This window comes from Pleurodeles waltl, chromosome 1_1 (assembly GCF_031143425.1).
Source record: "Pleurodeles waltl isolate 20211129_DDA chromosome 1_1, aPleWal1.hap1.20221129, whole genome shotgun sequence".
Lineage (NCBI taxonomy): Eukaryota > Metazoa > Chordata > Amphibia > Caudata > Salamandridae > Pleurodeles > Pleurodeles waltl.
Genome location: NC_090436.1, coordinates 85,497,113 through 85,511,404, shown reverse-complemented (window position 1 = coordinate 85,511,404; position 14,292 = coordinate 85,497,113). Strand labels below are relative to the sequence as shown.

Genomic DNA, 14,292 nt, shown 5'->3' with positions numbered 1-14,292 from the left:
TCTTCCTTCTTATCCTAATTCACTTTGGAAAGGGGGAGAGCGCACTCCTGGTGCACCTAGTGCCTGCAAGGATAGTACAATGGTTTGTTAAGGTCTCATTCTGTACACAAGTGTATCCACTTTGTCGAAACCTGTCTGGTCAAATTAATGTTTCTGCTTGTAAAATAGTATGGGATGCTCAATGAGAAAGGTAAGAGCTCAGAGCCCCAGCTTCTGAAATGGACAAATGGGACTGTAACAATAACAGAGACCGGTCTGGACAACCTAATTAGCAAATTCTACAAAACAAATAAAAACGCAGAGAGCAACCCACTTTTCCTTTCCTGTGCCCAGACAGATCAACACACAACAGGTTCACTTGACCAGCAGGAGGCGTGAAAAAACAGGGCATGGATATCAGGGGAACTCGCGGGATGCTGCATTTTTCAGGATTCCCATTACCTGATGCTGACATCCATTTTACTCTGCAAGAAACCTTTGAAATCAATAGTAGTCCAAATATTTTGGAATGTGAGGACGAATTTCCCATTGAAGTCCAAGGGAAGAATTTTGCTTGTTTGGAGAGTGTGCAGAAGTTTTAAGTCAGTGGGCACTGGTGGTGGCTGTGGTTTCTGGCCTCCGACACTGCTTTACAAATGAGGGTATTACTAATAACAGACAGAAACTAGTGCATTGTTTACTCAGACATATCAGATACTGGCCTTGTTGTGTTACTTTACATACAAGAGCACTAGAGGCACTGGCCTGAGATATGGGTAACATTAGTGCTTTACATACTTGGAGACTGTGGATACTGCATACTTCAGAATACCAGATCTTTGCAGATACTGGTCTGAACACAGCGCTTTACTTTTTGGTGTCTTTGTGGATAGAGCCAGTATTTTTGAACAACTAGGTATTTCCTCTACCCATTATCTATAATGGTCTTTGGATATAGTGCTGTATACTGAGACATTTCAGATACTGGCCTGGTCTTGTTACTTTACATACTAAACAGTGCTTAATTTGTAAATAAAAACGTGCCGGTGGCCAAAGCTGTCCTCTGAAACACGCGCCTGCTGCAATTAAATGTGCGAGCACGGAATACTGAGGCAGCGTAATCCTGAAGCCATCTCAGTTCTCTTTAATCCATTTACAGCCACTCCCTGCCCCTTCAGCTCACTTTGACAGCTTTGTCCCTTTATGAAGCTTTTTCATTTTTCTCTTCCATAGTCTTTTCTATATGTGTCTCTTGCTTGCAGAAAATGCTTGAGGCAGAAAAATAAGTGCTGGTGCCCCGCACCGGAAACCACTGCCTCAAAATAAGCACTGATACTAGTGCATAATGGATTCTGGCCTGGAGACAGTGTCACACACAGGAGCATGGTCTGGGGTTTGTGCTTTACATAAAGGTGCACTATGGGCATCTTTCAGCCTGTGGTAGTTGGTTTATATCCTGTGGCATTACAGATTTTGGCGTGTGGGTAGTTTTTGACATGTTGAGGCACTACGGATACTGGCCTGCTGATGTTTCTTTACCTACTGGGCATTAAGAATACCAGCCTACGGGGAGTGTTTACAAATTATGGAGTGATTTGCCTACAGTGCTTTCACACTAGCAATACTGGCTTTGCTATTTGGTGTTTACCATGCATCATTATACACAAAAAGGTGTTTTGGTTGAGGGAATAACTAGAAAAAATTAGCTCGACAGGGTGTCTCAATTTCAGGCACCAACAATGAGGGTCAGAGCTCGTATGGTCAAAGGTTGAAGATTGGTTTATTTCAAGGACACCCCTGTTGGGGGGGAAAAACTCTTAGCTTTTTTTTTTTTTATCCCTCTATACATGAGAAAGACAAAGGAAAGTTTCCTTTACAGAAGGTGTGGTCTCACACATTTAGTAGTGTCATGCTTCATCATAGCCCACCCCTACCCACCCATGTAGAACAATGTCACAAGGGCAAACTCGACCATCTGGTTCGGACCTGCCAGAGGGAGTTCTCATATAAAGTTCACTGGACAGTAACAGGATCCAGATGCTTAAAAATACCTAGTGGAGTACCAGTACTTCACCTTTATTCTGGTATCCACTGGTATGATTAAAAACCAAATGAGAAGAGATGAGCTTTAGCAGAATGACTCCGCTCAGCTATGGATAAGCCAACATGTTTCTGCACATTTTCCAAGCCTCTACAGGTAAAGGGCATTCATCACGGCTGTGGATCCCTAACCAAACCTAACACTAAAAAAGTGTTAAATTAATAGTATAATCTAAGTCCGTGATTGGAAATAGTGAATTCACACAGGGCCTACCTGAAATTCTGTCACTTTTAAAGCACCTAGTCGAGATAAAATATAGAGAGATTTCAAATTAAACCATTCCCTAAGACATCAATTATTTAAGGAACCATAAGTTTAACATGCAAGGTTAAAGAGTGCTCTTCAGACCCCCGCAAACCAGTTTAAATAAAAGAAGTGTTCAGAACCAAATATGCATCCCAATAGTCTTGTTAGCATGTTCCATCAAGCACCCCTATGTAATAATGCTAAGAGTGGACGATCGAAAAAACACCATTCTTATCATGGCATCGTGGGACTGGCGAAGACACATTGGACATTCGCTTATCCATAGTTAAAGGATCTCGGGCCTCATGTCTGAGAGCAGGGCAATACCCCTTATAGTCACACACTAAATACAGAGGGGAAAGTCACAATATTAAACTCGCCACTGCTGTGATTCTAGGTCACTAATCATTATCGATATCTTGTGTCACTGCCCTAGGTACAACTCGTAGTCACTGGCTATAAGTGCTTCTAGCTAACCAAAGTATCCTATGTGAACATTCACTCCTAATACCACTGCGGTATCTTGCATATTTCTGTCAGCTACTCGTCCATCCACAGCTGAGATCAACCACCATGCGTTTTTTTCTCGGGCGAACACCACCTGTTAAGCACAGTACATCCACTCTCCAATCCTTCACCGCGTATCCAGTTTGCCACGTAGGGATCTATTCCTGTATCATAAATCCGTGCACGGAGAAATATGCATGCAGGGAAACAATAATGGCCCCCATGTTAGCCTGATGCCTATGAGGGCCGCTGGAGATGTGCGCTTAATGTTCTTAATGTAGTTAATGCTCCTAATATGCGTGCTGGGAAACCGTACCCGTCATGATGCGTCAATGCTCAGCACCCGACGCTTCTCTAACAAGGAGCTTGTGAGCTACTGGTAGAACTCCAGCTACCTGTAAGTAGCTTTCCTGTGTGAAACCCAGTGAACTAAACTAAAAGCTTTTGCTTGGTTGAATTACTATATGCATACCAAAATTGAAGTGTGCATTTTAAACTAAAATATCTATATTTTCGGGTACTCATAAGCTGATGTTTGGAGAAATATAGTTGAATTTCCAAAATACGAAGAAAGATGACATTTGAATAATAAAAATCAAACAGTGTCGGGGAAACTATTTCTAACATTATTAATCTGGTTCCAGGGGGCACTGCATTTATGGCTGCTATGTATTACCCATGTAGAGGCAATCCCACATTGACAAAGCATTTTTGTTGTTGTACATAACTGCTGACATCCGTGCCTGTTGCATGGAGGGGATCATTGTTAGTGATCTTACATATGGTGGCCACTAATGTAATCTTGTCTGAAGTGGTACTACTACATATTTAATAATATTAGTAGCTCAGGAGGATTTCCGTTGAACACAAGTAGCTCTTATTACAGAAAAGGTTGGAGATCCCTGCTATATACAATGAGGTATAGTGGAAAGGCTATTGTGCTTCACAAACGAAGCCATTGTGGAAAATGGTGTGACTATATTGGGATAACACTAGCCTATGGTGCATTATTTACCCATTACCCACCGCAATATTTTACATACTGGGACTCTGGGCTAACTATTCCTAAGGCTATGCTTTAATACAGGAGCATTGTTGAAGGTCATCTGGCCTTCTGCTGTACATACTGGGAGATGGTGGGCATTGGAGTGACAGTCACTCTAAATACTGCAGCACTTTAAAATGTGTGACTACAGTGATGCACATGTTAGCTACTGAAATATTTCTTCAATTATTATATATTTACTCGACTACTTTGTGATCAATATATCTAATTGTGCTGTAAAAACAATAGTCTGCTCCCAATGGGTTCCAAAAGTTTATTGAGCAATAATTCCACAAAAATCTAAATCATGGTCCCTGGCTCGTTTTCTATGGCCAGTCTCTTGCTTCACGCCACGTTTTACGCTCGATGTTGGTGCATTTCTTGTTTATCCTACTTCCACCAAGATCATGTTACGCCACCATCCTGACCTGTGCTCTAACACTCCTAGCACTTTGCCAGCATATAGAGAATAACGCGATTAATATTGGCACATTTGACCTAAGTTTTCTAAATATTTTCGTGGGTGGCAGACCACCTGTCTCCCCGCAGTCGCTCAGTGCATCTTGTGGCCAATGTGACGTCATTTTTAGGGTCAAGTGCCGCACTGTCCCTGTTGTAATCTCTCTTTGGGCTTTTAACCACGCCCATGTCACACCTGTCACTTTCAAAGGTTTGTGGGCTTGCCGTTTAAAATCAGCTTGATTTCGTTAGTGAAAGGCATGCATACGTCATGCCTTTTCTGGTGTTTAGCCCTCCTCGAGCGAACCGGCCAACTACTGAAAACATACGAGGGTCCATGTTTTCAGCCTGGTTTCTCCACTACTTTATCTTTTTATTTTCCACGCAGCGCGATCACGCTGGGTTTTACATAGCGGAATCGCGCTTGTTTTTTTCCTTTCAATTTAAGTGGCAAGAGAAGTCCGGTTAGGAGTTTACAACACTAATAGCTCTAACTCGAGCAAATGCTTGACACGCTGCATTGCAAATGCTTGTTTAGTTCTGCTTTGGGTTCCCAGTTTAGCCCTGAGCTCATTATCTCGTTCTTGAAATAGGTGTTGTTTGATTCAGAGATTCTATACCTTACAGTCCGTTTCAAAAGAGCTCTCTGTGCAGAAACACCTATATGAGTGTCAGTGAATGCTGAAAGTCTGGCTAACAAGAGTACACCCGCAAATGTGTAACTTTTCTTTAGTACAGTTTATTCTTTAAGAAGAAAAAAAAAAAATCAGACATGTTTCTGAACTCTTATCTGACCCCTTCAGGCTGGGGGCGGTGCTGTCCAACTCACTGACAGATGGAAAAAGAATGTTTCCACTGGAGATGCGAGGCCTGCGCGGAGCTGGAAGAAGAATCGAAGCGGGTCTCCCGCAGAAAATCAGCCGCCGCTGCTGCTGTCCGAGCTGGTCTTACTTTAACATAGCTCAAAGTAATGTCAAGCCCCCACTGGGATGTCCCCCATTGACTCTACTTGAGCAAGATCCGCGGTGCGCACAGGAGGACTTGGGACGTGCCTTGCGACTTGAATTAGATATATTCTGCCGCACGGCACAGGTAGACTTGGAGACCACGCCCACGGATCCTGGCGGATCCTTCCTACTTAGCTTTTCACTCGTCATACCTCCCCATGCCCGAGGGTTCTGGGTGCACTAGTCCCGTTTTGTGCACAAACTCGCGTTTGCGCCCAAAACGGAGTTACTATTTGGATGCATTTGACAAGTGTTTGCACCCACGATCTGAGTCAGGGAACATGTTTTGCACGTGCGGGGACTTGGGAGTAACACGAGCTGATTGCACGCGGTTTCCATTCCTGTGTAACTGAGCGCGGGCTGCTCACGCTGTGTTGCGTGGGCCAAACTGATTCTGCGACCCAACAGTGATGGGGTCCTCTGTCCGTGTGGGATCTTTTCTGGACCCTGCAAGGCACAAACTGTATCTGTGAACCAACAGTGATAGGGTCCTCTGTCTCTGTGGGATCTTTTCTGACAAGGGTTAGAGCCATGAAAACGCATTGTTATGAACTGTGTTTTCAAATGAAAGACCTGGGCTTGCTATTGTAGCCTTTCATTCACTGTATAATCTTTGGGTTGAAACAGGTTAATTGAACAAATCAGACTGAATTCACCAGAAAATGGTTCAACCCATTTCTTTCAGCTACTTTCATCACAGATCTCCCAACAAGCTGCCAAAACAATTACTTATCTTGGTGAAAGGGAAGGAGTCTGGGGTAGGTAGAAAGGAGGGTAGAACACAACAAATGTGGTCTAATTACGAGTGAAACTGACCACACCATAACCAGATAACTACCACCCCCCTAGGCTGTGTCTTGTTGTGTGTGGTGAATACACCCAGCTAGGAGTTTCTGCCAGAGGAAAGTCACATAACATGTTGACGCAATAACTTTTTAATCCAGACCATCGTTATTTAGCTATTTTCCTGGCATCTTCAATTGACACATCTTGCTAGGAGTTTCCCCAGTTAAATAAGAGGGCTTTTCAAAAGAAAACATCTGTACACTCCTATGTTTGGACACAGATAACTCTATATGAGAAAGAAACCTTAGCTGTGTTGTCCCTCCAACCCTCCTTAATTTAAACCTCTAAGAGGCCGCCCGAGTAGGAAGATACTCCAGAGTTTAAAACCATTATTCCAGATCTCTCACCTTTGATATCCTGATTTAGGTTAACTATCAAGGGTTCATTCTTCCAGTCAAATGTAGCCAGTAGCCGGAGAAGGCGAAGAAAGCCCACCTGTGGAGAACTGACAAACACAAAAGATGATCTATTAATTGGGCCTTCGGAAACAGAAAGAAACAATCTACAAGGAATAGTTCGAGTAGAAGACATAAGTTTGACTAGCAGGGGCACATTTGCAATTAAATAATTTCAAAAAAGTGAAAAAGAGACTGGAATCAACTGTGACGTTGAAGAGAACAAAAACGTATGGCTGGACTTTTTTTGTAATCTCCCTTCGGGCTTCTAACCACACCCATGTCACATCAGTCACTTTCATTGGTTCGTGGGCTTGCCTTTTAAAATCCGCTTGCTTTCATTCTTGAAAGGCATGCATACGTCATGCTTTTTCCAGTGTTTAGCCCTCCTTGAGCACACCGACTAACTACTGAAAACATACGAGGCTCTATGTTTTCCGTCTGGTTTCTGGACTACTTTTTCTCTTTATTTCACAGCATGATCTCGCTGGGCAGTAATCGAGCGCTTTGCATGACATTGATCGTGTTACATAGGTAATTTCACTTTTGCCGATTACATAGATAATTGCACTTTCGCCGGTTACATGGATAATTGCACTTTTGCTGATAGGTTTCACTGTGAGCAAACTTTTATTCCCCTTTGTGTGTCTGCTTTGCGCTGATGGCGGCCGTCTGCTTGCTTATGTGAAACTTTAACTTTTCAATTTATATGGCAAGAAGAGTCCGGTTAGTTATGTGAAACTGTTTTACTTAAAATTTTCAATTTATGTGGCAAGAAAAGTCTGGTTCGGAGTTTACAATGCTAATAGCTCTAACTTGAGCAAACGCAAAACCTATTGCATTGCAAATGCTGGTCTTTCCAACCTGTGAAAACAACAAAGTTAGTTTCTGACCCTGATGCATACTCCTGCCATCTAGTGTTGGGCCCAGGCTTGGCATTTGTAACTTGTTTTTGTTCAACAAAGTTTGAGCCATGTAACCTGTTGTCACGCCACCCTACGTCCACAATGCACCAACACACTGGCTCCACCTCAGATTGTTCCATATTCAACGTGCAAGTAGTGTAGGAGAAGTGCAATGTCGAAGATAGAGTTTGCTGTGCATTGCAAAGGAGTAAATAACATAGAAAATAACATCTGTAATCATCGCTAACTTCTAGGGATCAGGGTGGGCACATGTGAATTTAGAGCACTTAATTTTATGAACAAATGGTTACAGAATAAGTAATGTTTTCTGTTCATAGAATGTCTGGCTGTAGATACACATGCCCTACACAGACTATAAAGTAGTCCCTCTCCAAAGCAGTGGTTAGCAAGCAGAAGATGCAGGTGTCTGAAAGAGTTTAGAACAGCTTGTCCAACTACTGCCTGGTGACAGACTAAAACATCTATGCAATAGCGTTTAGTGAACTGTGTGGCACTGACCAAGTAGCAGCCGTGCAGATATCCAGCAAAGGGAAATTACCAAAAAAGGCTCAGTCGGCCCTCTGTTTGTCTACTGAGTGGGCTCTAGGGGGCACAAGGACCAGAAGCTCTGCTTTAGCATAGCAAGTCTGTATGAACCTAACAATTCACCTAGCAATGCCAGCTTTAGATATAGCTTGCCCCTTGTGGGGTTTGGCAAAGGCTACAAAGAGTAGACAAGACTTCCTAAATGTACTGGATGTGAAGGGCTCTTTCCACCACTGACTCTGGCTGTGAGAAAACGACTGGGAGCTTGGTATGAAGAACTACCCTATCCCTGTGAACTTCAATAAATGATTCTTGTACCATAAGAGCTTGAGGCTCGCTAACACAGAGGTAGGTAACTACGATTAGGAAGGAGACCTTCCAAGTCAAGATCTACAGTTCACATGAGTGTAGGGCTTAAAAGGATCACGGACATAGGGCCTGATTACAAGTATGGTGGTCTATAGATACTTGCGGTGGCAGGCAGGACCGCCACATTAAATCCCTGGCGGTCGGACCACCAGGATCTTGGATTCCGGCGGTCTGGAGGTGACGGAGATCCTAATTTGCAAGGGCAGCACTGCAACCAGCACTGCCCTGGGGAGCATGACCTTGTTCTCCGCCAGCCTTTTAAAAAAGGCTGGCAGAGAACAAGTGCAGGGGGCCCCAGGGGTCCCCTGCACTGCCCAAGCACTTGGCATGGGCATTGCAGGGGCCCCCCTGGCCAGCATCGTCACAATTTTCACTGTCTGCTTTGCAGACAGTAAACACTGCGAAGGTGCTGGTGCACCTTGCAGGCAACAGCACTGCCCCCTGGCTCGATTACGAGCCGGAGACAGTGCTGTAGCCAGTTTCCTGCTAGGCTAGTGGACGGAAACTTAGTTTTCCCCCTGCCGTCCTAGCGGGAAACCATAATATCTCCGGCGGGGAGGTCGCCGCGTAAGTGGCGGCCACCCTTGTCGGGAGTTTGGCAGTTAGGGTTTTCCGTCCACCAAACCTGTAATGACCCTCATAATGTTGTGGTCATTAATAATGAAATATAAAAATACAGTTATCAAAAAAATTATGTCCCTATAGTTGTAATGTAAAATACAAAAATAGGCTGATAATAATATTGACAAGAATATTGTCCAAAAATAAAAAATATTTTTTAATAAATAAAAATAATACAATTTATTTAAAGTAGTTTATTATCTAAAAGTAGTATAACACTTAAATAATACATTTGAGTTTTATAAATATATATGTATTTTAAATAGATGAATTATACATATGATTATATATACATATATATATATATATATATAACATCTTCAATAAACAATTTAACATATTTCAAATTTACATGTTGAGTAAAATACATAAAAAAATTAACATATATATAAAGCCAACATATTTCACCTAATTAAAACGCTAATAAAGATTAAATTTAGTTTTATTTATACAATAAGACAGTTACAATTATTTTTAACATATATTAATATTTTAGTAATACATTTACAAATGTAAAAAACAACGTAAATAACGAAGCAACTGAAAAACTAAATATCTAAAAAAGAATTAACTAAACTAATACAGTAATTATAAAAAAAAAAAAAAACTTTACTCTAAATTATAAACATTTCTATACCTAAAAAAGTTAAAAAAAATAAAATAAAATATATATAAAAAATATTAAAATTACACTCTAAGCAACAGTAGGAACAGTGTTGGACTTTGGAGGGGTTAGATTGACTATCACCACTCCAGTCTATGAAACAGTAGGGAATGAGCTGGACTTCTGAGGTGTTAGGTTTATTATTCTCACTTTTGTTTAAGAAACAGTAGGTAAAGTGTTGAACTTTGAAAGGGTTAACTTTACTATTCCCACTCCATCCTAACCAACAGTAGGGAAAGGGCTGCACTTCGGAATAATAAAGCATATCATATTAATTAACTAAAAATATGTCAATTAAAGTATGTATGTAAAAAATAAGTACTATATTATGCAATACAAATAAGTAAATTGTTAAACAAAATAATTTAAAAACTTACAATAACATTCACTTGCAGTTACAAATAACGTTTTAAAATAAATATAAAATTGTTAAAAAAAATAAAATCAGTAATATAAAAAGTACAACAGTAAAATTATACATAATGAAAAAAAACATTTACATATAAAATAATTAATTCACAAAATACTTTAATTTAAAAATCTTCCCACCCTATACCACTAAAAAATATAAACAGTAGAAAAACTAAAATTCATAAGACAAATGAACAATAAAACTGACATAAATAAGAAAAATTTAACTTTACAATATTAATTCACATACTTAATATTCAATTAAACATTTAAAATAATTGTATTTAATTTAATTTCCTAGTCTATTACCCAACAAAGCCAGCAACCTACTACTAAAATATAACTTACCATTAATGACAATACAATATACACTAAAATTAACAAATTAAAATAAAAAGGCACAATTAAACATAATTATTAATCACTTTAAAAATAATAATGAAATTACAGTTACTTATTGTAATTAACTTCCCACCCTATTCTCCTTCAATCCCACCTACCCACTACTGAAATATAACTTCCTACTAATAATACAATTTAAATATACATTAAAAGGAACAAATTAAAAATATCGTAACAAACAACAATTACTATTCAGACAATTATTTAAAAAAATAATCATTACATTTATATTATTTATATTTTAATTAACTTCCCACCCTGTTGCCCTACAATCCCAACAACCCACCACTACACTTTTAATAACTAATTAAATGAACGAATACATTATTTTAACACTTAACATTACAAACTATATTAAAAAATTATTAGGAATTGCACTAGCAATATTAATACCTAAAATTAATATATTAACTAAAACACATTAAATACAATACCTTTTACTACTATATTAATGAATTAAAGAAAACATTAAAGACAATGATCTTCTTAAAAACAATACGGTTTACCAAAAAAACAATATTCTTGACAACAATATTCTGTACTGTATTTTTGTATCAACAATATTTGTTGACAATATTCAGGTAGCACAATATTTAAAACTCAATATTTTGTCCAAATACCATCTAAAAAAAAAAAAATAAGCGTGCCACGAGTCAGTCCTGTGAGGGCAACATTCAAGTTTCACATGTCCACACGCATGTTTTAGGTAAGTAAAAACAATTTACTCCAAAAGAGTATTGTTGCCATGCATGAATGACATGTTTGTAGGTGGTGTACTAAATGCAGGATTGTGTGAGAAGTTGTCCTTAGATTTGTGCACAATTATATCTGTGTTGTCTTGTGTCCAATTTGCTTTTCTTTTCAGTGGGGTATCATTGGTGATTGCTGTGTCAGTGAAAAGTAGTTGCTGATGGGTCTAGCTTTTTCAAGCAAGTGAGTCTGAAAATGTCACTTACCCAGTGTACATCTGTTCGTGGCATCAGTCGCTGAAGATTCACATGTTGTGCATAGCCCGCCATCTGGTGTTGGGTCGGAGTGTTACAAGTTGTTTTTCTTCGAAGAAGTCTTTCGAGTCACGGGACTGAGGGACTCCTCCTCTTTGTCTCCATTGCGCATGGGCGTCGACTCCATCTTCGATTGTTTTCCCCGCAGAGGGTGAGGTAGGAGTTGTTTGTTAGTAATAGTGCCCATGCAATGGAGTGAATAAGTATGTACCTAACTAAGATTTAATATATTTACAAATGTACAAAGTTGAAGCTAACTTCCAAACGGCTACAGGCTCCCGGGGAGGTGGGTGGGCACATGTGAATCTTCAGCGACTGATGCCACGAACAGATGTACACTGGGTAAGTGACATTTTCAGTTCGATGGCATCTGTCGCTGTAGATACACATGTTGTGCATAGACTAGTAAGCAGTTATCTCCCCAAAAGCGGTGGCTCAGCCTGTAGGAGTGGAAGTAGTCTGAAATAAGGTTCTTAGTACGGCTTGACCTACTGTAGCTTGTTGTGCTGATAGCACGTCTACACAGTAGTGCTTGGTAAATGTGTGAGGCGTAGACCATGTGGCTGCCTTACATATTTCGTGCATTGGAATATTCCCTAGGAATGCCATGGTAGCGCCTTTCTTTCTGGTTGAGTGTGCCCTTGGTGTAATGGGCAGTTGCCTTTTTGCTTTAAGGTAGCAGATTTGGATGCACTTAACTATCCACCTGGCTATACCCTGTTTCGATATTGGGTTCCTGCGTGAGGTTTTTGAAATGCAATAAACAGTTGTTTAGTTTTCCTGATGTCTTTAGTTCTGTCGATGTAGTACATCAGTGCTCTTTTGACGTCTAATGTATGTAGTGCCCTTTCAGCTATGGAATCTGGCTGTGGGAAGAACACTGGTAGCTCTACCGTTTGATTTAGGTGGAACGGTGAAATTACCTTTGGCAAAAATTTAGGATTGGTCCTTAGGACTACTTTATTTTTGTGTAGTTGGATAAAAGGTTCTTGTATTGTAAACGCCTGAATTTCACTTACTCTTCTTAGAGATGTGATGGCGATGAGAAATGCAACCTTCCAGGTTAGGAATTGTATTTCGCAAGAATGCATGTGTTCAAAAGGTGGACCCATGAGTCTTGTTAAGACGATGTTGAGGTTCCATGAAGTAACGGGTGGTGTCCTTGGTGGTATAATTCTTTTGAGGCCTTCCATAAATGCTTTAATGACAGGTATCCTAAATAGTGAAGTTGAATGGGTAATCTGCAGGTATGCAGATATTGCTGCTAGATGTATCTTAATGGAAGAGAAGGCCAGGTTTGATTTTTGTAAGTGTAGTAAGTAACCCACTACATCTTTTGGAGATGCGTGTAATGGTCGAATTTGATTATGATGGCAATAGCAAACAAATCTTTTCCATTTGCTTGCATAGCAGTGTCTAGTGGATGGTCTTCTGGCTTGCTTTATGACTTCCATACATTCTTGTGTGAGGTTTAAGTGTCCGAATTCTAGGATTTCAGGAGCCAGATTGCTAGATTCAGCGATGCTGGGTTGGGATGCCTGATCTGTTGGTTGTGTTGCGTTAACAGATGTGGCCAGTTGGGCAACTTGACGTGGGGTACTACTGATAGGTCTAGCAGTGTTGTGTACCATGGTTGCCTTGCCCACGTTGGTGCTATCAGTATGAGTTTGAGTCTGTTTTGACTCAATTTGTTTACTAGATATGGAAGGAGAGGGAGAGGGGGAAAAGCGTACGCAAATATCCCTGACCAGTTCATCCATAGGGCATTGCCTTGAGACTGCCTGTGTGGGTATCTGGATGCGAAGTGTTGGCATTTTGCGTTCTCCTTCGTTGCAAATAAGTCTATTTGAGGTGTTCCCCAAAGTTTGAAGTAAGTGTTTAGAATTTGGGGGTGAATTTCCCACTCGTGGACCTGTTGGTGATCTCGAGAGAGATTGTCTGCAAGTTGATTCTGGATCCCTGGAATAAACTGTGCTATTAGGAGAATGTGGTTGTGAATTGCCCATTGCCATATTTTTTGTGCCAGCAGGCACAGCTGTGTCGAGTGTGTCCCCCCCTGTTTGTTTAGATAATACATTGTTGTCATGTTGTCTGTTTTGACAAGAATGTATTGGTAAGTTATGAGTGGTTGAAATGCTTTTAATGCTTGGAAAACTGCTAGTAGTTCGAGGTGGTTTATATGCAGCTTTCTTTGATGTACGTCCCATTGTCCTTGTATGCTGTGGTGATCGAGGTGTGCTCCCCACCCTGTCATGGAAGCATCTGTTGTTATCACGTATTGTGGCACTGGGTCTTGGAAAGGCCGCCCTTTGTTTAAATTTATGTTGTTCCACCATAGAAGCGAGAGGTATGTTAGGCGGTCTATCAACACCAGATCTAGAAGCTGACCCTGTGCTTGAGACCATTGCGATGCTAGGCACTGTTGTAAGGGCCGCATATGCAACCTTGCATGTGGGACAATGGCTATGCATGAGGACATCATGCCTAGTAGTTGTAATATCATCCTCGCCTGTATTTTTTGTGTTGGATACATGCGTTGTATAATCTTTTGGAAATTTTGAACCCTTTGTGGACTTGGAGTGGCTATTCCCTTTGTTGTATCTATTGTGGCTCCTAGGTATTGTTGTACCTTGGACGGCAGAATGTGTGATTTTGCATAGTTGATGGTGAAACCGAGTTTGTAGAGGGTTTGCATGACCTGAGCTGTGTGGTGCGAGCACTTTGTCAGTGAGTCGGTCTTGATGAGCCAGTCGTCTAGATACGGGAATACGTGTATTTGCTGCCT

At 40.6% G+C, this 14,292-nt stretch overlaps 1 protein-coding gene across 1 annotated transcript in view; it reads right to left on the bottom strand.

The window, feature by feature from the left end:
- NOL6 (nucleolar protein 6) overlaps positions 1-14,292 on the bottom strand; it is a 455,500-nt gene that overhangs the window by 97,607 nt on the left and 343,601 nt on the right. The window contains exon 21 of the mRNA XM_069217421.1: positions 6,538-6,635. Within this exon, the coding sequence (XP_069073522.1) occupies positions 6,538-6,635 (98 nt within the window). The remainder of the gene's footprint in view (positions 1-6,537; positions 6,636-14,292) is intronic.